Below are 24,446 nucleotides of genomic sequence, written 5' to 3' on the forward strand. Positions count from 1 at the left end.
TCTTACAATTGTCCTACTGCTTTGTAACTGCAAATCTATGTTCTCTTCTGATATCCTTTGAACTTTTGGAGGACTGGAACTGAGTCTTATTTACCTTTAAATCCTCAGTATCTACCATTCTGGCACAGTAGGGGGTCAATAAATATTGTTAGAAAAATAAATATTTGAAGACTATTTATGATTAAAGGTGGCAATAACAGCAACCAGCATTTATAGATTACATGTTGTATTCTAAGCACTGTCCTAAGAACTTTACATTTTTAATAACCCTCAATACGCTGTTACTACTACTCCATTTTATAGATAAGCAAACTGATGTCAAGGTCATACAACCAGTGAATGACAGAGCCAAGATTTCATCCCAGGCAAACTGACTCTAGGGTCCTAGCATTTCAACCAATACACTATGATACCTCTCACTGAAGGTATTTCATTAAATATAGATGGAATTAAATCATCTGATATTGGAGACAGAGGAAACTTTGAAATTATTGAATTCCATCGTGAAATATATGCGCAAACTGAAGCCAAGGATTGGAAGTGACCTGGTTCAGGTGGTTTATATGACTGCAGATGCATATCTGCACAGGACTCCAGACTCCTAGTTGGAATCTTTTAACCAAGGACCCCACCTCTTATGCAAAGTGTGCTCCTCTTTGCACTTGTACCACTCCCTTTGGCATCTTGCTTTGGAAACCATCCTCCCCTCCCAAGGCAACTTGTGTTTCAAAGTAGCTATGTGCCAGGTACCATTCAAAGCCAAGGAAATAGACCTCTATGGGTCTCACCTGTTGAAACAGTCCACAAGCACATGAAAGAGGACTTGGGAAAATGGACCCCCTACTCATTCTTCAGATCTCAGCACAAACTCCACATCCTCAGAGAAGGCTTCCCTGGCCTCTCCAAGGTCAAGTCTGTCTACCTAAGATTTCCTTCATAGCACTTAGCACCAATAGCTGTAACTATGTATATTATTTGTGGAATATCTGGCTAAGGGTCACCTCACTTGTTACCCTATGAGTTCCTTGGGGACAAGATCCATGTTAATTTTTGTTCCTCCCTAAATTGTTGGTGTCCTGACACATAATAGGCACTCAAAAATATTTTTTGAATTAATGAAGGAATGAACAAATGGATGAATAAACAAATGCATGAATGATGCACAATGACAAATCATCCCTATGGGTTGCACAGGGGTAGACGTAATCCCTACGTGGTGTGATCTGTGGGGGCTCTCAAAAGTCTGCACACTCACACACCCCACTAACCAGAAATCCCCCACAGGAAAGTCAAACATCTATTTGAGGGCTTTGGGGCACCGAAGAGGGAAAAAGAGATACGAAAGGTGAGCAAGCAGTTTTCAAATGATGCTTTCAACTCTGGCCAGTCCGTGTGTGTTTTCCTCTACAAAGTGTTTCCAATTACTGTGGCACTCTCGGTATCTGGATCCATCTCCAGTGAATTCCTCTGCAGCTCCTGCCAGACATATGGGATCAATCAGGGCTCCAGCGCTGGTGCGCTTGCTGCGGGAATGTTGACAGCCTGACAGACGCGGGGTTCTGGTGTCATGGAATCTCCGAGTCTTTGGCTAGATCCCGGGAGGAGAATGAGAGGGGGAGGAGAGAGATAGAGGCAGAGATAGAGGAGAGGGGAGAGGGAGAGACAGAGAGAGGAGGAAGAGAGGGAGAGAAGGAGGGAAGCGGGAGATTTTCCTTGACTGCCCCCTTTCCTTCAAACATTTTATAGGCTTCAGGGAGAGAGAGGAGGAGGAGAGAGGGAAGAGAAAAGACGAGCGCGAGAGGGATAGAGAGCGCGCGCGTTCCCTCCCGAGTCCCCGAGCTGCCGGAGGAGTCTGGATTGTGTCCCCAGTGTCAGATGAAAGGGCGCTGAGGCTCGCGGCCGCCGTCCCGCGCCCCGCGTTGCGCACGCCCCTCTGCGAGCCCGGCCGCCGAGCATCTCTCCGCGCCGGGGCCGAAGCCTGCGCTGCGGGCCGGCCGCTCCGTCTCCAGCGCAATGTGGCCGCGCCTGGCCTTTTGTTGCTGGGGTCTGGCGCTCGTTTCGGGCTGGGCGACCTTTCAGCAGATGTCCCCGTCGCGCAATTTCAGCTTCCGCCTCTTCCCCGAGGCCGCGCCCGGGGCTCCGGGGAGGCTGCCCTCGCCGCCCGCGCCCGGCGAGGACGCGGCGGAGAGCAAAGTGGAGCGACTGGGCCAGGCGTTCCGGCGACGCGTGCGGCGGCTGCGGGAGCTCAGCGAGCGCCTGGAGCTCGTCTTCCTGGTGGACGAGTCGTCCAGCGTGGGCCAAGCCAACTTCCTCAGCGAGCTCAAGTTCGTCCGCAAGCTGCTGTCCGACTTCCCCGTGGTGCCCACGGCCACACGCGTGGCCATCGTGACCTTCTCGTCCAAGAACAACGTGGTGCCGCGCGTCGATTACATCTCCTCCCGCCGCGCCCACCAGCACAAGTGCGCGCTGCTCAGCCAAGAGATCCCGGCCATCACCTACCGCGGCGGCGGCACCTACACCAAGGGCGCCTTCCAGCAAGCCGCGGTAAGGCGCCCGCCCCTCCGCGACCCCGGCCCCCATCCCCGGCCCTTCCCACTGACTACTGCCTACCCCTCTCTCAATCTTCGGCAAGCCACAACCTTCCCAAGTCAAGCGTCCCCATCCACAAAATCAGAGTCACACCTACCCTCCTATTGTTGTGGGGGTCCCATGAGATAATGGATTTTAATCTCTTATCGGGGTGACAGGCTCTTTAAGTGGGCATCTTTAAGGACCCTCTTAGGAAGAGGTCCTTAAGATGCTGTTCACCTTCACGCTTGTAGGGACAGACCGTTCCAAGCCAGAACAGGTAAGTACGTTTTAGGAAGTGTCTCTAAAGGTAAGACGTGGAGAAAGCTCAGTATTTCCCCAGTTCTCTTTTACATAATTTTATGCTTTCAGTATGCATTTCGTTCCATGCCCTTCTTATTTTTGCTCTGAGTCCTTTACAAGACTTTTAGCTTCTGGAAGAGAAGCCAGGATTAGATGACGGACTTTTACAAAATTTAACTGTTTCTGATTACAAAGGAATATATATTCAATTGAAGAAAATTTGGAACATGTAGAACTGTCTGACACGTAATAGCAATGTTTGTGGAATGAATGAAGCAAAAAGGAGGAAAAGGAAAAGAAACCACAATCCCATCACTCTTAAAAAGCCACTGTTTACATGCTGTTTACATTCGCCCAGTATGCACATCTGTGCATACTTTTAACCAAATTGGTGTCTTGCTGTTTTGCAGCCTACATTTTTCATTTGTCATATCGTGAAATGATTACATTATTGATATGATATATCTAATATAATGTAGATACCGTATATCTCCCTTAGTTGCATGCTATTCTGTTGAATACATACATCATAATTTACCCGTCACCTATGGTCAGACACTTAGATTTTTTATTAAGCAAGTTATGGTAAACATAAATATTTGTGGAGCCCTTTAATTACTTCTTTACGAAGAATTTCTATAAAGTTCCCGAATTAAAGGCAATAAACGTCTGTAAATTTCTTGTACATATTGTCCAATTCTCCTTTGAAGGGTTGTATAGATTTACATTCCCACCAGCAGAATATCACAGCAGTAAGTTTGCCACGTGGTCACCAATATCATAGACTACTGTTTTTAAGATCTTTGCCAATTTGGTAGGTGAATAGAGGTATCACTTTAACAAATTCATATTTTTTATTGAGGATGAACATTTTCCAGTACACTTACTGGGTATTTGTATTTTTCCTTTGATAATCACTTGGTTATATGTTTTGTCCATTTTGCAATTATGGCACATGTTTGGAGTTGTTTTCTTAATGATTTGTAAAAACTCTTTATATAGTAAGGCCAGTAACTGTATTTTGTTTATGCTGCAAATATTTTTCCAGTTCACATGTAAGTCAAAACATTTTGCTTTTATTTATTGCAGTGTTGTTAGATGGATGATTTAAGTTTTTATATATTCAAATCCATCAAACTTTGTCCTTTAGATCTTATATTTTCCTATATTCTTAGAATGGCCTTCCCATTTCCCAAATTGGAGAAATAATTTTCCATTTAACAATTGAATCCATACGGAACTTACTTTAGTGTGTGGTGTGACAAAGATGTCTAATTTTATGTTTTAATAAATAATTAACCAATTGTCCCGGTATCATTGGCTTAATGGCCATCTATCCTTTTCCAATTTAGCAAATGCCATTTTTATCATATACTGAATGCTTATGGGTATTTGATCTCCCCATGGCTTTCTATTAATTTTTTGTTATCCTGGATAATAAGATATTCCATCCTCTTATCTATTGTTTTTAAGCTTTGCAAAAATGATTTAATTATTATAACTTTACAATATATTCAAATATCTGGTAGTGCAAATTCTCTCTCCTTTTATCTATTCTTTTTACATCACTTCTTATGTATTTATTACTTAGGATGAATTTTTAATTCATTTTCACATATTCCAATTGAAACCAGCCAGGATTTTAATTTCAATATAGAAAATATTGAATTAAGTTGGGGATTATTTACATTTTATAGTAATAGTCCTTCCAAGAAAAAGTATGGTTTGCCCATTTATAACCAGTTCTTTTTATATACTTCAGTAAAGTTGTAGATTTCTAGTAATTAAATCTTGCATATATTTTCCAAATTTAGACCTAACTGTATTCTATTTAGACCTAAATATATTCATTCTATCATGAATGACATCTTTTCAAATTATATTTTAAGCAATTATTCTTGATGTATAGAAACATTGTTGATTTTTTTTAGCATGTCTTCTGTATCTGGATTCTTGGTGAAATAATCAGGAAAATTTCCTATAAATATACCGTAATATTTTGGTACATACCCTTCTTGACTTTTTGCAGTTGTCTAGGTAATAGGTATGTTTTCATACATGTATGTATATCCTGCTTAATGTTTACTCAAAAAAAGATCATATCGTATGTTCTTTCTTGTAACTTGACTTTCTATTACACCGTATTTTCTGTCTTCTTTCCATAATAAGAAATACCCTTCTACTTTATCATTTTTCATGGCCACACTGTATTCCGTTGTAGAACATACCTTTTTTATCATGTAATTGCCAATATTATATATTTAGGCTGTTACAAATGACACTGGATAACTAAATCTTTGCCCATATCGCTAATAATTTCCTTAACGCAAATTTCTGAAGTGGTAGGTATTGTTGCAACAAAGACTAGGCCCATTTTTTTTAAGGCCTTTGATACATGCAGAAAATTGGTACCAAATTGCACTCCCATATGCAGTGCCTGGATCAGTATCTAGGATGCAGCCAAATGGGTTAGTATCATTTGAATGTGCCACCTCGACTTTATATGTGAAAAATGGAGTCCCATTTTCAATTGCATTTCTTTATTAGTGAGGCTGAACACTTTTTTTCGTATATTATTGGCCATATCCAGCTCTTCTTTTTTGACTATCCATTAAAATATTTTGGGACTATTATCCATTTTTCGTATGAGGATTGTTCTTTTCCTTATTGATTTGCAAATGCTCCTTAAATCTTAATGATATTAACTCTTCTGCTTCTAAGTACAAGACAAGTATTTTTTTTTCTTGGTGTTTCACTTGCCTTTTAATTTTGTTTCTGGTGATAGCATCTATCACTTTATCACTCCATTGAATCTTTTTTCTTTTCATTTGTGCTTTTATGCATTTCCTGTGAAGTTTGAAAGACTTTTGCCTTTAAGAGATGAAATAATGCCTTAAAGATGCTCTCTGTTTATTGAAGCAGTTGCAGTGGGCAGGGTTCAGTTTTGCAGACCCAGTACTCTATTGGCCTCCAGTCCAAATACTCATGAGGTCCCGGTGTCTGGCCTTGTTCCTGATGTCCCTGCCTACTCCATCAGAGAAGATCCCTACTGCATCAGGGAGAAACTTGCCATATCCCAGCTCCTCTGTTTGGTTTGGCCAGGTTTGCCTGGGGCCTCTGAGTACCTTTGATCCAAAATAGTTAAATGGGTAATGAGTTGAGTATGCACTGCTCGCCTCAAGACCTGCTCTGTCTTCAGCTTTCTCCTTCCAAATGCTACATCCTGTCTTGGAAAGTAGAATTGCCAACGAGGTTCCCAGTGCCTTTCTTCAGTCTGGATCCATTTGTAATCTAACAAACAGAAAGTTCTCAAAATTTGTGTCCACTGAACTTCTCCTTGACTGTATTTTTCTTTCTCATTTTGGTTTGGTTACGAGAAGGTGCAGGAGAGGGTTGGCTGGACTCAGTCTCTGTCTAACCTGGAAACCTACATGTCTTTATTGTAACTTTCCCAAACCTCTGGTGAGCATTCTTAGGTATAATTAAAATATGATATTCGGAGAAAGTTGATAGAAGATGACTAGTGTTTAGAAATGGCATTGGTGAGGTTTGAATGTGAATTTTCACATAGAGGTGAGGTAAGCATTTTTCGTCTCAGAATGAGTTTGAAAATGGTAAGCTGTGTGGCTTGGGCTTGGATATGAAACTTTCACATTTCGCCATGGAAATTAGACAGTTCGTCAGTTCCAGTGTGTGTACAGAATGGTAATATCGGAAGGGACTGTGATCTGTGAAATTGAAGACCATAGGTACATTTTTGAGGTAATTAATTACTTTCCCCAGAAAAGTTAGCTTTTCAAACATTTTCCCTTGAAAACTGAATGCCCACACAACTATACACAGACACAGATACAGACATACATGTAGATGCGTGTTTGCGAGTACACAGCTACCCCACACAATTCGAACACCTTATGCCTCTTATGTAAAATCTCAGGATGTAGAATTTCCTTTACCAGTGTGAAATTTGCTGTCATCTTTCAGCACATGTGATTGACTAAACAAAAACTCCAACTGTTGCTTCATTGTTTTATTTGGTGTCAGAATTGTACAACTTAACGGGGAGTCTACGTGTGGACACTGTTCTCACACTTTATTTGAATGGATAAACCGCAGTGTCGACTGTTTCTTTTTAAACACCACCGCCTAGTGCTCATCAAAGAGAGCGAAGACTACAGGAGTGAAATCTGTAGTTAGCACAGATCCTTCCAGAGACACGACCGTTAGAATGGGGAGTTAGCACCTTGGAGTTAATTACATGAAAACCTTTTATGAAATTAACCGAAAGCTCGTCAGCTTTTCCTTTCCTGGGAATGATTGTTTCATAACAAACCTTCCTCTTGGTTTTCCTTCTCACCATGTATTTATGTGTTGCCTTTCCTAAACTGCATATTTTGGATTGACCCCACTATGCGTGCAGGCCTCTCCATCTCCTAAGCCTTTCACATCAAAGTAAAATCAGAGCCCCTCATTCCCACTTCACTTGAGCTAAATATCTGTTAAATAAACATAGCATGAAGCTTCCTTTGAAAAAAAAATTTCTGCTTTCTTCGTTGTTCCAGAGTTCTAGAAATATGATCCTCTGGTGGGGAATGTGCTGTCTTGCCAAAAATCTGAGCTTCAGATGGCCAGAAGACTGGGAATAGATAGGCAGAAGCTCTTCTTAGCTTCAAGGGAAGAGCATCATCGTTACATGTGCACACTGGTACACATTCACGCCTTTACCTGGAGAGTAATCTGCTCTCTCAGCCTCATGGGAAGAAAGTATTTGCTTTTAAGTTTTCCAATAAAACCTGGAGATGTGTGAGATGCCACTAGATTAAAACGCTGGTGAGTGAAAGTAGGACCATTTTGTTTTCATACGATAAAAGGATAATAGCCTTTGCAGCAGTCTTTCTGATGGCCCAGATGCTAAAAGAATAAGGAAAGTTTGGGTTCTCCTTTCCCATAGAAAGGGGCGGGGGAGTCGTACAATCTGCAGTGGATTCAGGTGTTCCAAACTCAGAGCATGATTTAGATGTCAAGAATTACTGTTGCAGAAGCTAAGTTCTTTTTCAATACTGAAAATATATATTTCTTTTTTTAGATTGAGATCACGTTGGTTTATAACATTGTGTAGTTTCAGGTGTACATCATTATATTTTGGCTTCTGTGTAGGGTGCATCATGTTCACCACCAAAAGTCCAGTTTCCATCCATCACCATACATATGTGCCCCTTTAGCCCTTTCACCCTCCCCCTACCCTCTTCCGCTCTGGTAACCAGCAGCCTGTTCTCCATATGTATGTGTTTGTTTATCTTCCACATATGAGTGAAGTCATATGGTAGTTGTCTTTGTCTGTCTGACCTACTTCGCTTAGCCTAATACCCCCAAGATCCATCAATAGTATTGCAAATGGCACAGTTTTGTTCTTTTTTATGGTTGGTTAGTATTCCACTGTGTGTGTATATATATATACACCACATCTTGTTTATCCCTTGTTGATGGCACTTAGGTACCATCCAGGTCTTAGCTATTGTGAATAATGCCGCAATGAACATAGGAGTGCATGTATCTTTTTGAAATAGTGTTTTCATGTTCTTTAGATAAGTACTGAGAAGTGGAGTAACAGGGTCATATGGTATTTCTATTTTTAATTTTTTGAGAAATCTCCATACTGTTTTCCATGGTGGCTGCACCAGTTTGCATTCCCACCAGCAGTGTATGAGGGTTCCCTTTTCTCCACATCTGAGAAGATATATTTCTAAATGTACCTCTGGAAGCATTCTCTCTTTTGTGCTTCTTAAACTTTTAAACAATTCTCATATTGCCTTGGTCTTATATAGGAACTTCTTTTGTAATCCCATCAGAACTTTAGAAGTGTGAACGAATGAATGAATCTTCAATGCATAATATAGACCCAGACTCATGTGTATTTCCTAGTCAAAAAATGGTACCAAAATTCTTGATTTGAAGAGAGAGAGAGCAAATAATTCCAAAATATTGAATTCAAATTTCTTCTTAATCTAGCATTTGCATATATTTTGTTTGTTAGTTTTGTTTTTCCCAGCAAATAGGACACTGTGGTATGTAATAAGAATGTACATCTACAGTTGCTGTTAAAGATATTTATCCTTATTAGCTGCCAGTATTAAATTATGTTTGGTTGAAATGCATCATCAGAACTCTTGATCAAAGACTGCAAATTCTTAGACACAGAGAGAGGATAGACTGCTCTGTCCTGCCTTGCTTCTATGGTCAAAGGATAGAAAAGTCCCCCCCAATGTCCTTATGATACATGTTCTAAGAGAGAATTTCTCTTAATAGTGGACATGAAGTAGAATTACTAAATGTATTCATTCTTGACCAGATATACCTTTAATTTGTAAAGTGATTTGTAATTTACAAAGTTCTTTCATATTGTGACTTTACAGAATCAGTTTTACAGATTCAGTTTTACAGGAAAGTTATCAGATTCTGGGAGAAGTTAAGTGACTAAATGCTAATCAAAAAGCTAAGTGAATGTCAAAAATAGAGTCAATCTAGTCTTCTGACTTCTCATCTGGTCTGTCTCCTCCCCTCCACTCTACCCCCTATCCTCACCCATGTTTTACTAATTCCCTTCGTGTCTTGAGTTGCATCAAAACTTAGTAAGAAGTGGGAGATTCCATTTCCAGAGCTGTAAAAGTGTTACATAGATATAAAGCCAAAAATTCTAACCCAGAGGACATAAACCGTGGCTTTCAGGCTATATTCATCCCATGGGTGCATTTCAATCAGAGATACACACACACATTTGTGTGTATTTTGAAATATCCATATATATACACACACACACGCAATATATGTATTTTAATTTTAGCAGACATTTTGAAGTCAAGAGATAGCATTTTTTTAAAATCTGACTTTTTGGCTTACTCTTGGCAAATTAGACTATGTAGCAGTTGTGGGTATGATTTCTCTCAATTCGTCAGAGTTTCCACCTGGCCCTTGGAATTTCATGTTGTGGTCCTTGATTGCTATTCCATGGTCTAACATGGACCAATCATTGGCAGAATCTGAGATGATATAATCCCTTCTAGTTTGCCTCCTGAGATTCCTTTTAAACCCAGGGAATTAGCTTGGAGTAAGTTTAGCTGGATATAATAGAAAAATCTAAAGTACCACTGGCTTAAACATGATAAACATTTATTTCTCTCTCAAATTGTCTTGAATAGAAAATTCTAATATGACAGCTCTGTGGTGTCTTCAGGCATCCAGAGTCTCTCCTTTCAGCTCTCTGCTCCACCATCTTCAGGTCTAATGGTCTAAAGTGGCTGTTGGAGCTCCTATCATCAGGGGCTTATTCCAAACCTCAGGAAGGAGGAAAGGACAAAGACAGTCACATCACTCTTTAAGGAGACTCTGTGGCAATCCACACAATACGTCCATGTAGATCTCATTGGGGAAAACTTGGTCTCATGCTCACCCTTGAAGAGGAAGGAGAGATGGAATGCTGAGGAAGTAATGAGCAGTCTTAGCCATACCAGTGTGTCAGGATGAGCATGTGTCTAACCAGCAAAATGTTTGGAAATCCCACTTCGTTTCTCCCTCAAGTGGCACTGGCCTGACCCGGCTCAAAATGGAAGACTCAGACCTTGCCTAACTGAAAAATGCCTTAGTCTTTGTGCTAGATTATACTTTCTTGAGTAAAAGCTATCTAAGTTCCAGAGCAGTTCATTTAAATCTTGGCAAAAGAAACCTCCTATGTTAGTTTCCCAGAAACCGGAAGCTTCTAAATAATATGGCATTCACTCCCAAATAAAAGATTATATTGAGAGTGATGGGGGGAAAAAGCGTATTACAAAATAAAATCAATATTTTATTGTAAATTTAGTAAACCTAAGTTAACATTTCTCAGGAAAACATCGTGCTTCTTTGGCTTTTCTAGAGTAAGCTGGTAGGTTAAGAGGCTTCTAAGTTAAGAGGATTTTCCGGTTCTGTATTGTAGGTTTCCCGTAGATATTTAAGACTGTTCTCTAAAGCTCCCCAGGCCATATGAAGAATGGGTTTCTGGCATAGAATCTGCTTGCGTACAATAACCTGCTCTGGTTTGGAGGCCATGGGTGGATAGGTAAACTCTGTGAGAGCTATTCTTGTAGCTCATGGATATTAGTACAGCACTTGGCTTGAAATGGATGACAGTGTTGAAAAATGAAATCTGCAGCCCATTATTAGGTACAGTTTCTTATCAATCTTCATGAAAAGATTTTTAAAGAATTCGTCGTTTTTGCTATCCATCTTTCTTCTGAGGTCATTCAAGCAGTTGCTATTCTATTTGTATAAAGAGTTAAACAATAAAGATTTCTCAAATTCAGAGCCTTTCTTTCGTAGCTGCAGTACATGTGAAAGTTATAAACTTAAGGCTAGATTCTAATTACTACGTATGTGGAATTAGTGATAGCTACTTGGTTTAATGTGAATGGATGTAATTCAAAATTAATGAAAAAATGACTTCTTACAAGATTAATAGAAAGAAATATTTTAAAGAAAGTTTTTAGCAGGACTTACTACGTGGTTGAGTCATTTGACTAATTTACTTAGTCATTTACTGAGTAAAGTCCAAGTTGGATATTTTTCAAGTCGTAAGTTATTGCTAGAGTGTATAAAATATATTTTGAGGGACATGAGGTGATGCACTATTTTCTTAATTCCTGCTAAAATGCTCCTAATAGCAAAATATACTCTTTTTTCTTCTTTTTCTTTTTTTTCCTCCAAAGCCCCAGTGCACAGTTGTATATCATAGTTGTAAGTCCTTCTAGTTCTTCTGTGTGAGCTGCCGCCACAGCATGGTACTGACAGATGAGTGGTGTGGTTCTGAGACCAGGAACTGAACCCTGGCCACTGAAGTGGTAAGAGCGTGAACTTTAACCACTAGGCCATCAGGGCTGGCTCATATACTCTTTTCTTTTTTTTTTTTTAATTTCAAAGATGATATTGGTAATGGAGAATGTGACTGAGGTGCACAGCTTCCTAATACTGAATCTCTAAATGAGACTGACTTGCCTCCCCAGGAGCAGGTAGTGCCGGGCACATGGAGCCTACCTCTGTAAAACTTAGGCGGCTCCTTCCTGGCAGCCAAAGCCAAAGAGAAGGGGAGAGGGTGGGGCTGAGGAAGCCCTCCCCCCCAGGGGAAGAGTGAGAAATGGGAGTTTGGGGGAGCCAGAGGGTAACTGATGGCTGACACTCCACATGCAAAGTAGAAGCAGCAACTCCCCAGTTCTAACAACTGAAGGAGATTTAATAAAATAACATAGCCACACTGAAATGTATTATAGTCAATAAAATCATATTTTTAAAAACTATTTAATGACAAGGTAAATTGGCCAAATCTCATGTTAAATGAGCTGAAACTCTGTGTGTTTATCATCAGTATATAAAACTGTATATGTAAGTCCAATTTCATAAAATAACCTTCAGAAAAAAACTGGGAAGAAAATTTTCAAAATGTTAATACTATATACCCACAGATAGTATATTTACCTACTTAAATACATCTGATTCTTCTGCATTTGAAAAAGTACTTATAATGACCATGTATTACTTACTAGGAAATGAAATATCAATGTCTACCTAGGCACAGCTGATTGAAGACATACCTTTGGGGCATCTGGAGGCATAGCCTGAAGTGATTGGTCTCAAATGTAAAAATCCTTTTACATCTCAGTTTTGGTCTTAAATATTCATGAGAACTTTGTATTCTATTCCATAATACAGCTCTGCGTTAAGAAAGAAAATGACACATTAGCTTATTATCAGGAAGTTGAAATGAAGCATTTCAAATCTTTTCTTGTCAATTGCCAAGTCCTATAGCATTGAGTCTGTCAGGATGGGATAACTGAGCTGGATTGAAAGCCCTGACCCTACTGGACCCTGTTACTCACCCAGTTGTGCCTCTCCTCTCTCCTAGTGTCACATTGGATCTTGAGAATCCAGATTCACATAAAAATCTGCACACACATTATAGTAGTTGTTTCCCTGCTTGACAAGCTCCCAGCAGGTGTTCACTGAGAAGAGGAGCCTGGATGGCTGGCCAGGATGTGACACAGAGCAGGGTGTTGAGGCTGCAGATGATGGGAGTAATTGACTCCATCGCCTTCCTGAGAGATCAGGAGAATGTGGCCCTCCTTTGGCTTGTCACACGGGGAGAGGGATGCTGACCCACTGCTTTGTCAGTCTCTCTTACTCTGACTAGCAATACTCATCAAAGAACATTCTCAGAGAAGAAGGATATTCTCTAATCCGCCAGTGTTATCACATGTAAGTGAAATAGTTGCCTCAAAGGACCCATTTTCCACAATTAATTCTCCTTCTCTAGCTCTCCAGCTTCATTTTTTATTGTGATTTTTGTTCTGTGCAGTAAAAGGCAATCTCTTTGCCTGCTGTTGATGATGGCAAGAGTTCAGGCACATTCAAATGTGTTGTTTGATAGGGTATTTTGATAAGGGCACCTCTTTCAACTTGGCTCACTCATTTTCACCTCGACCAATGGAGTCATATCTGCAAATAAGGCCCCATCATTTTAACCCTATTTTATAGGCTTTACCTTTCCAGATGAATCTGCAATTGACTTTGAAAGAAATTAAGCAATTTTTGTTTGTGTTTTTCACAGTAATTTCTAGCCAAGATTTCTCACTTTTTAGTCACAATTTGCTTCAAAATATGCATTCTTGGCTTTTAAATGTTGCTCCCAAAGTGATGATTTCAGGCTGTTATTTTTGGAATTTTCTAGCAATAAAGATACAAAGTTTAGGCTATATGCATCTAATCGGTAGTAAAAATCTGTATTTTAAATACTCGTCTGCAATGGGATGTTATGTCGGACTTTCTTTATTGTCCCAGATTTGGCACCAGGACCCATGGCTTAAACTAATGAGCACTGGATATTCCACATTTTAAAGAAGGCCTCCAGCAATTGAGAAGGATACATTTCCCCAGAGTTCATGGCTACTGTGCAGAACACGCCCTACAAAATCAACTATCCCCACCACCACTCCCACCCAGCACCCTAATCAAGTTTATACCATCAGAGAACTGAGGAGAAGAGAAAACCAGAGACAGAGGAACAGAGCAGGCATGGGATCTTGGCTTTGGGGAAGATCAGTGTTCATATTGAAAGGCCAATCTCTCCTGCCCCTCATGGAGTGCTTTCCCCTTCCAGCAGTTAAGTGAAGGGGAGACCAGCGTTGTATATACTGGTTGGCAATTTACTTGAGTAGAAGTCTTGGTTTACCCCTGTGCCTATTTAATGGAGATAAAGCAAGCCAGAGGCAGGGCCGATGTTTCAGTTTGGGTTCTGCCAGAAGCAGTTTGGGAAGTGAAGCTAGTAAACATTGATAGCAGAGTGGAGACGTGAGACAAGGAAGGGAACCAACAACAGAAAGGTAACTGGTGCTTAATCCCACTGGGGAACACTGGGAGCCAGTGTAGAAGTCAAGCCTTAGAATTATTACAAGTGAGTGGAATTTGGGCTATCCGTAGACCGTCTCCTGTCAATCACTGTTGAGAGTTGCTCCCTGGAGGGCGTTAATTCTCTGTCACTCTCACCTCCCGTGCAAGTGGACAGAGGGGTCTCCAGGTACCAAAGGAAGCCCTCAGACAAAGAGATCCAGACACTAGAATATGGGGATGATGGAGGGTGAGGCTGGGGGGCATTGACAGTGTCTACTGTTGCAGGCAGAAAGGGGACCTCAGAGGAACAGCCTGCACTATCAACATTTGGCAAAGCAAGGATGGGTGACTTTTCCAGGGGTGAAGGAGGACCATGGACAATAGCTGGACATGACTCCCTTTATTGCCCATTAAGCAAGGCAACTCCAGTAGTAAGAAGTTATTGGGTGTACTACTGGAAGTGGAAACTGAGGAAAGATGGAGAGTTCTCCAAAGAACACAAACACTGGCCAGCGTTTAGGAGTCCACAAACACAGAAAGCACCAATGACTTTTTCTTTATTTCCTTTCACTTTCTGCTCTTTCAAAATTTTCCCTTCCTTCTATAGTTTCTTCTATAGTTTCAAGGCATAAGACCTAATATCAGAATTTAGTAGACAGAGGTAGTTTAAGTCTCAGCAGTATAGTTCTTTGCAGGAATTTTTCAGGGTCATCTATATTCACCTATTTGATGTTTTCCCAAATTGTGGAGAAATGCTGTATGGACATATCTAATTAGATAAGGAAATTATAGGGAAATGTATATAACTCTTTCATAGCACTTGTTATCTAGGTGATGTCTGTCACTCCTCTGCTTGTTGAGGACAGAGATCCCATCTTATTTGATTTTCTGTCTGCTATGGGACCTAGAAAATGGTATTCATTATAATCTTAGAATTCTTGAAAAGAGATATCTTTGTATACTTAATGGTTTTAATTTTAATATATCAAGGATAGTATTGTGCGTCTCTGATTTTTTTTCTAACTAAAACAAGGATAGTTATGGCATCTTCTCAAAGGAATATTCAATGAATGCTTGACTTTTAAATGATAGATTATAGTATTTTCAGCAAATTTACTCTTCAGACCACTTTCCCAAGGGAGCAATGTGAGTATTGCTGGTGAAGGAGGCAAACCCCCCAGCACCTCAGAGAGCACTCCTTCCAGTGAGTTCAGTATCTACAGGCATCTGAAGTTTTGGATTCTTGTCCCTTCTCCATGTCACTGTCAGCACTGCCCTTTAACCACTCCCATAATGTCATCCTCATAACAGCACAGGTTCAAGTAGTTGTTTTTCTGTTCCTCAGCCCAAGACATTATCACCTCTTCTTGGCTCAGGTGGAGTTGTATGGTTATTGGTTATAGAGTCATAATTTTTCCTAATCCTATCTTGTCAGCCTCCACAAATGTGCCTACTTGTTTTCATTCACAGCTTTGAGTGAAATATTGGTTTCATTGTATTTGGCTTATCTACTTGACAGACATATTTTAGCTACATGTTAAAAGTTCCTTTTGCTAATCATAATAATGATAATGAGTAATTACTATTTTTCAGGTACCACTCTAAGCCCTTTCCCTGTATGAATTCATTAAATCCTTGCAACAGAAAAACCTCCTCAGTTAGGTTATTATTATTATCTCCAAGTACAGATGAGGAAACTGAGGCACAGAGAGTATAAGTAACTTGACCAAAATTACACTGCTGGTAAGTCAAGGTGCTGGAATTCAAATCCAGGCAGTCTGGGCCAAAAGTCTAAATTCTTAACCACCATGTAATAGTGCCTCTATGCTATATTGTCAGATCTAGTAGGTGCGGATCTGGTACATACTCATCAATGAAGTTCATTGCAAAGACATGAGGCAGAGAGGACAGCCATGAGGGGGACTTGGGTATGTGGATGGCCAAGCAAAAGGCCAAATGGAGCAGACGCAGGACTAAGAGGAGTGAACTGTCATTTGAATGGACACTCTCTAAAGTGCCTGATAATCCCAAGTGATCACCGTCATCACCCACGCCCTTCACCCCGTTCAGTCCGGGAAATTGCCTCTCCGATGTCATTTTTATACAAAGAATTGCATTGGCTAGCATCCCCCACCTCGTGTACCTTGGCGGATGTCTCTGCCAATCGTTGCGGAGACCAAGACACTGAGGCAGTGTGAGGTCATAGCTTCTATTTGCAACGTATCTGCCTCTGTCCTGTTCATTTATCTAGTTTTCTGAATTCTTAGGTTTCTCTGATCCAAGGCCTGTACTCAAGCTCACACCCTTCATTAAAATAAAAATGTGACTCAAGCAAAATCCATTTTTCTAGTCCTAGGTACATCTAGTCCCCGTCTCAAAATATCATACAGTGTGAACTTAAGTTTATAAACTTGTATGCCAAACCTCAGTACAAAACTTGGTCTTCCAACTAAATTCAGTTTATCCTACTCTGAGCTACTCAGTGTTCCCCTGCATTTTAATATTCCTGTTTTTTTACATGCTGCTCCATTTCACAAAAGTAAAAAAACTTCCCTTATGACTATTTTAGTAGTTTCTTTGGGTAAAAAAACCTTGCTTTAATAGTCAGCTTATGATCACCAAAGCTTGGAAAAAGCTTTCTTCAAGTACCTTAGACAATAAACTAGATTAATTTACATATCCAATGCATATTTAAGGAACACTGTCACTGTTCCAAGTGCCAGTGTGTAATTAAATTGTAAGAATTGATTAACCCACCAGAGACTATATTATACTCAAGGTAATTTTAAAACTCAATTCCTTTGAATGATGACATATGTAAATATTACTACAGTCATTGATTATTTAAGTATATACATATAATAAATCTCGTAATCTATGCAAACTCAACCGTAAATCATTTGGGGTTTAATTTCAGTGGTGGTTTTTTTTGAAATATGAAACACAGAATCTTTTGCTCTTTAATGCTAGTTCATGTGATCATTCATACAAACTAAAATACAAAACAAAAAAAGAAAAGAAAAACAAAAACACTTCCAAATGTCATTTATTTGGAATACTAATAAATGTCACAATTAAATGTGTTTTTGATAAATTTAGGATAACCATAACAAATAAAATACACTGTAAGTTCATGAACTTAAAATCTCCCCTCAACCCCATTCCTTTGAATTCCCCATGGGTCAGTACATTTGATTTGAAATATATCTGGCTTTTTGTAGAGTTTTAGAATTGGGTTATTCCTGAAGCCCAAATATTTGCGATATGATGGTTAGATTCTTTGTGTCTTTTGTCTATTCTAGACTCCCACTAAACTTTTCCTTCATAGTTACTATTAAAATTCCTGGTAAAACAGCATGATTTCTTTCCTGACAGTTTGAATCATAAATAACAGTTTTCTACTTCCTCAATAATAGTTTTACACTTGGATTAGCCCAATCCCTACACCACGTTTCCTGGCATTTGGTGCTTTTTTGGAAGGATAGTTTGATCTGATAAATTTCCAAAGCAATTTTTCTCCTAGGTAAATCTAGGCGTAACATTAACTTCCTTTTCCTTGTAGCTCATTTCTTCTGTAGTCCGTGTCCATCAACAACCATTTTCACTGAGAACCACACACAGCCGCCTCCTCAGTCCTTTGCCCACCTATGGAGGGTGTCCCTTTCTGTGTGGATTGAGGGTGGCAAGTCAGAGATTGAGATGAATTGTTTACATTCTTTCTTTCTCCTGGAAATTTAGACCAGGGCACAAAGAGCTCTGACACAGTAGATTTTTTTTTACCAGTATGTAGGGAATATAGAGTTAAGACTACACAGTGAACCAGAGGAATCCCATCACTGTAAGGAGAAGTGAATGATGAAGGTGTGAGGACAGAAACTGAGAAAAGATACAGCGTGGCCCCCATGAGAAGGAAGCAGATGGAAGGTTAGAAGGAGCAGCCGCTGTGGTTCCTGCAGCTTGTTCCTGTTCCAGTCTCTCTTGAGGTCCAGTTCTTCTCTCTCTTCTTGGGTATGGAGAGATATTTCTATATGCTTCCAATAAATACCGTTTGTTTAAGCTAATTAAGTGGATATCCAATGCTTATTGACAACAAAACGTGGTTAAGACCATCCTTCATAAATTTTTATCTTAAAACTGTCCAAATACCTTTAATTCAATGGTAACCATTAAAAGTCTGCAGGTGTTTCTCTAAAAATAATTTTTGCTTCTTTACCTTATTGCGGAAATTATATATCCACTGATAGTTTTAGATAACACAGGATAATATAGTAACTATTACAGTTTTTGTCTCTTCCTTTTTTTATGTGTGTGAGTGCCTATATGATTATATGTAAATATGTATCAAAAGCGTGTTCTCTAATTTTTATTTTTAAAGCTGCATAACGAAATTTTTCCCACACAATAAAATTTTCCTAAAATTACCTTTCAAGTATATTTTATCATGTAGATATACCGCAACTGAATTTTCAAATCTCCTATTACTAGTCAGTTGTTACTGGTAAATTTTGCAGATAAAGTAGCTATTCATGTGCATAACTCTTTCTCAGCACCTCTCAATAGTTCCTTTCCATATGGAATCAACTTGATTCTTCCATTTGAAATATGAGTACTTTTTTTATGACACTTATTTCTATTTCTTGCCTCATTATTTGGCTAGACTTGCCAAACAGACATGATGGAACATTCTTACCTTGTCCCTGAATTTAATGAGAGTGCTTCAAGAGTGATTGTGCCCATTGGTTTATGATAATTCTCTTTGTCGTATTAAGTAAAGAGTCTGCGGATTCTTTGCCTAAGTCATTTGTAAAACCATAGATTGATGCCCAGGTATCATTTGAGATTATCTTACTTTCTCCTTTGGCCTCTTGATATGAGGCACATGAATAAATTCTCTAATATCTTTGACTTTATGGACTAACTGCTACTCAGTCATATTGTTATAAGCATTTAACATGTCAACTGAAATCATTTTGTAAATTTATTCATAACAATATTAATACATTTAAATTTGATTTTTTTATCTTGTAATAAATTAGCGGTTTGTTTAAGTGACATGTCATTTAGCTCTCTTTCATTTTCATTTCAGTTCTGATGACTTTACTTTTGGCTATTCAGATTTTCTTTATTCCCTGTGTGTTTATAGAATGGATGGTGGAATCTGGCATCACTGGAAATTTGTTTGGTCTTTTGCGTGCTTATTCTGTTTTTCACAGTCTAGATTAAGTCTGCTACTCATCAACTCCTGTACACATCATTTCCCAATTTGATGTACTGTCCCTATGGGTCCATTTCAAAATGATTTGTGACCCTGTTTAATAACTAAAGCATGTATGTGGGTGGAAAAACTCTGTGATCATAAATCTGAGATTATGTTCTCTTTTGTCCCTCTGGTTTTTCTGTGATTTGGCTAGACTGTAATAAATAGCCTAAATGTTACCCAAGCCAGCATTCTTTTTTCGTTCTAGAATTTCAGTCTATGAAACCTGAGTTAATACTTAAAATAAATGAGACACACTAAATATGATTTATTTGATATTACAGTATATATAGGAAAGCTCAGTTACTACAGAATACTCTTTCCTGTTATACTTTTGTCATTGTTTTACTTTTTGCTTGTTTGTTGTTAGGGAATGGTTCTGTTGTATCATCAAATAGCATAATTAAAAATCCCTAGCACGGTGCCTGGTATATAACATAAGCTCCATATGGATTTGGTGAAATAAGTTTAAATATAATATTTATAAGAGTTTTCATTTCACAATTGCAGAACAAGATTTACTGTAACTTGGCCTAGAATTTATTAGTTTATTCTGCATGTTTGCCATATAGCTAGTGAGAATTCAGGCATTTGCTTGTTTATTCTTTCCTCCACTTATTTCATAGTTATTTTTAATTTTTATTTTCTTTACTTGATTTAACATTGGTTTATAACATTATGTAAATTTCAGGCATACATCATAATTGGACTTCTGTATAGGTTACATCCTGTTCGCCACCAAAACTCTGGTTTCTGTCTATCACCATACAAATGACCCCGTTTACCCATTTCACCCCTCCTGCATCCTGTTTCCCCTCTGGTAACCACCAGTCTGTTCTCTGTCTCTATGTGTTTGTTTGTTTGTTTGTTTGTTGTTGTTTTAAATCTTCCACATATGAGTGAAATCATGTTTGTCTCAAAGATATTTGTCTTTCTCTGTCTGACTTATTTTACTTAGCATTATACCCTCAAGGTCCATCCGTGTTGTTGCAAATGGTCAGATGTCATTGAGTTTTATGGCTGAGTACTATTCCATTGTATATATATATACACCATATCTTCTTTATCCGTTCATCTGTTAATGGGTTTTTGATCTTCAGTAGAGTAAAACATGAGTCAATCCTTGCCATAGAGTATCTTGCTATCTAGCTAAGGGTATAGCCAGATAGATAAGCACTACCTATAATTGTGATGGAGTTAGAATAATGGAATGAAGTGGGAGCACTGAGGTGGATTTAATATTTTCTGCACAGCAGAAGAATTTGAGAAAGTTTCAAAGAGGACATGAACTTTGATCTGGATTTTGAAGAACTAGCAAGAGTGGAAGTAGACATGGTGGCAGGTGAGAAAGAGCTGTTAAGAATTTCTAGGCAGACTGAACATAAGGAAAGGTTGGTATGTTCTGAGACCTCCAAAAAGACTAGTGTAGCGAGAATATAGTAGAAGAGGTAGGTTGGGGAAGTAGGCGGGAGAAAGGGGTGTGGTAAGGCATGTCTCTGGAAGTATTATTTGGGACTGGATAGTAAAAGGACATGTAAAGAAATTTAGACTTTATTTTGTAGACAGGAAAAATAATGGAAGTTTCAAAATATGATTAAGTCAGTATTTCAGAAAGATAACTTTGATGGCAGGTCAGACAATGGACATGAAAGAAGAGCAGTTTCAGACAGAGATGCTTAAAACAGCTCTTGTTTTACAATAATCCATGCAGAACCAATATGCCGTACCTGAACCGAGGCTGGGCAATAGGATTGTGAGGTAGGTAGATAATTCTGAGGTGAAGTATACAGGTCTGGATGCATTGCTAAAGGTGACAGAAAGAAGGCATCATAGATTACTCCTAGATTGCAGACTTGTAAAATGGGATAGATTATGGTGCCACTATACGTTAATTATATAAGATATTGATGTATCTTCAAAACAAGAGGTGGGAACCCTTATTTGTGCTTGGAGAGGATGTGTTGAGTTTGAGAGGCCTATGGCACTTTCAGGCAGAGGTGTCTACTGGGCCATGTGAACTTTACATTGGGAGTTTGAGTTTAATTTGGCATAGATTGAGGAGTCATTAGTCTATAGGTGAGACTCAAAGTTCTGAGATCGCATGACATTCCCCAGAGGAGGAATAGAGAACAAGAGAAAGAGAAAATTTGGAAATGATATAAAACTACAATAAAGAAGCAAATAAAACCCCCTAAATATACTACCAAGAGATAGCCATCATTTTGATGTATGTACTGTCAGCCATACTTTTACATACATGCACGTACCTGCAGTACCTGCACACTAATGTAATAAAATCATTGTATTTGATTATCTACTTTTTAAATTGAATATTATTCAAAAAGGGCTTATAATGATATTTCGTGATTTCCCTGTAATTTATTTAACCAGTAACCTATTGTTGGACTTTTTTATTGTTTCCATTTTTTTACTATTGCAAGTTATTCTGGGATACACATCCTTTTGATCATTTTTTATGGGTATCCATGGTTATTTCCTTAAGATAGTCTTAGATGTAGAATTGTAGTTCAAATTGTGTGAGATTTATAAGGCTTCGGTTGCTGTGTCACACAGCACTCCAAATATTATCAATCCAGGTGGCATTTCCGATAGAAGAATGTCTCCCCACTTATTTTATAATTTTTAAATTAAAAAAAATCTTTGGCCATTTGAGAAGTGAAAAAATAGTATTGCTATTATTTAGCTTACATTATTTTGGTTATGAGTGAAGTTAAATGATTTTCTGGTTTTCTGACAAATAGCATCTTTTCTTTTTAGTCTTCATTTTGTTTGGTCAAAACATTCACCTAGGTTTCTGTTATTTTCCTCTTTCTGTTCCTTTAGAGGTATGTCAAAGTTCTTTGTATGTTAAGGACCTTAATACTTTATTTGATAAGCTTAGTTAATATGTTTTCCAGTTTGTTCCTTTTTAATTTTGATGTTTTGAGAAGGAGCAGAAGCTTTAAGAAGTGCAGTGCTTATCGTGGTTTTGTCTCTTATTGTCTTGGCTAGAAATTTCAGAATGATTTTAACTAATAGTGAAAATACTTAGAATTGCTGATTGCTCCTTCTCTAATTGGGAAATAGGCTGGGTTTTCACAGTTAAGTGTAACTTATGTTGTTGCTTTGAGATAGATAATCTATCATATTAATGAGGTATCTTTTTATTCTGAAATATTTACTAAAATAAAGCAGAACTTAATTTTATTGAATGTGTTCTTAGTATCTTAGATTATTTTTTCTTTTAATTGGGACAATTACTGTGTTGTATTATGGCAAAAGGTTTACTAATTTTAACCTATTTTTGCATTTGAGGAGTCAGGCTTATTGAGTAAAGCGGAAAGATCCTTTGAATATTAGTTGAATTCAGTTTGGAAGTATTTATTCAGAATTGTGCGTCTATGTTTATAAATGGGGTTAGTTGGCAGCTTTTCTACACTAAAATTTCTACTAAACTCCATCAGTTTGAATTTCTGACAGTTTATTTCACTACTGCCAATGTGAATTTCTGTGTCTTCCATTGTGTTTGGGTTTCCTTGCATTATTTCCTTATCAAATCCCTCTCCTGTGACACATCTCTGTTTTCCTCTTAGCCTGTTCTCTTTCTGTGACTCTCAGTTCCTGTTTCCATGGAGACTTTGACTTTCTACATCCTGAGCACCACTCCTTTGTGCTTATTTTCATCTTATTTAGGTATTAAATGATGTATTCTTCTAAGTCTTCAAGTTCATTTTGCAGTTCTTGAGTTTACAGAATATTTCATAGGCCTGCTCTAGACTTTTTGTGTTTTTCCCTCCTGGAATGGGATATATCTGTCTTGACCTGTACTGTCCAATAGTGTAGCCTCTAGCCACATGTGGCTATTTAAATTTAAATTAATTAAAATTAGATAAAATTATAAATTCAGTTCCTCAGTTACAATAGCCTCATCTCAAGTGTTCAGTAGCAACATGTAACTTGTGGCTATTGTGTTGAACAGAGCAGATAACATGTCAGTCGTTATAGAAAATTCTACTGGACGGTGCTGATCTAGACTCTCTGTTTTTAAACAGACGCAGTGTATGGCTTTTTCTTAACCCTCTTTGTCGGTTACTTGGATAGGTTATCAGTTTGTTTTAATAGTAATAATAGTAGCTGGATATACTTCTTCATTCATGGATGAGGGGAAAAAACTTTTTTTGTTGTTTTTTACTTTTTGGTGAGAAAGATTGGCCCTGAGCTAACATCTGTTGCAAATCTTCCTTTTCTTTTTGTTCCCCAAAGCCCCAGTATGTACTTGTATATCCTAATTGTAAATCATTCTAGTTTTTCTATATGGGACGCCACCACAGCGTGGCTTGATGAGTGGCATGTAGGTCCATGCCCAGGATCTGAACCAGAGAACCCTGGGCCACTGAAGTGGAGCATGTGAACCTAAGTGCTTGGACATGGGACCAGCCCCAGAGAAAAAAAAAAACCTTCTATATGTCTTCTTTGAAAATATTTTGCTAAATGAAATAAAGCTAGAATGTGAGATACAGATAAAATGCAAGAATTCACTATGAAAAGCAGAACTAAATCCTAGAAAGCATTTGTTCCATGCACTCAATGTAAGTAAATAAAACCTTGAAATGGAGATGAGAAATGAGGATGGATAAAGGACAGAAATGAAAACAAAACTGGCTGAGAAGCTGAAGGGAATAAAGAGAAAACTGTGTAAAATAAAGAAATATTGTAAGAGGGAAAAATAAATGCAATGCCAGGATTAATTCTTAATTAGAAGAGAAGTGAAACAACACTGCATAAAACCCAAGCAGTGATATGGAAGAAAAGCTTGAGACAGTTCCACCAAATTCAGAAGAAAGCAGGATGAGATAGAAATGAAAAATGAATAGAATATGTGAAGTCTGGAAAATGATGAACCAAAAGA

General features: G+C 38.5%; 1 protein-coding gene across 1 annotated transcript in view; it reads left to right on the forward strand.

The window, feature by feature from the left end:
* Positions 1 to 298: 298 nt before the first annotated feature.
* SVEP1 (sushi, von Willebrand factor type A, EGF and pentraxin domain containing 1) overlaps positions 299 to 24,446 on the forward strand; it is a 168,429-nt gene continuing 144,281 nt past the window's right edge. The window contains exon 1 of the mRNA XM_014834470.3: positions 299 to 2,544. Within this exon, the coding sequence (XP_014689956.2) occupies positions 2,014 to 2,544 (531 nt within the window). The 5' untranslated portion in view covers positions 299 to 2,013. The remainder of the gene's footprint in view (positions 2,545 to 24,446) is intronic.

Source organism: Equus asinus, chromosome 10, assembly GCF_041296235.1.
Source record: "Equus asinus isolate D_3611 breed Donkey chromosome 10, EquAss-T2T_v2, whole genome shotgun sequence".
Taxonomy (NCBI): Eukaryota; Metazoa; Chordata; class Mammalia; order Perissodactyla; family Equidae; genus Equus; species Equus asinus.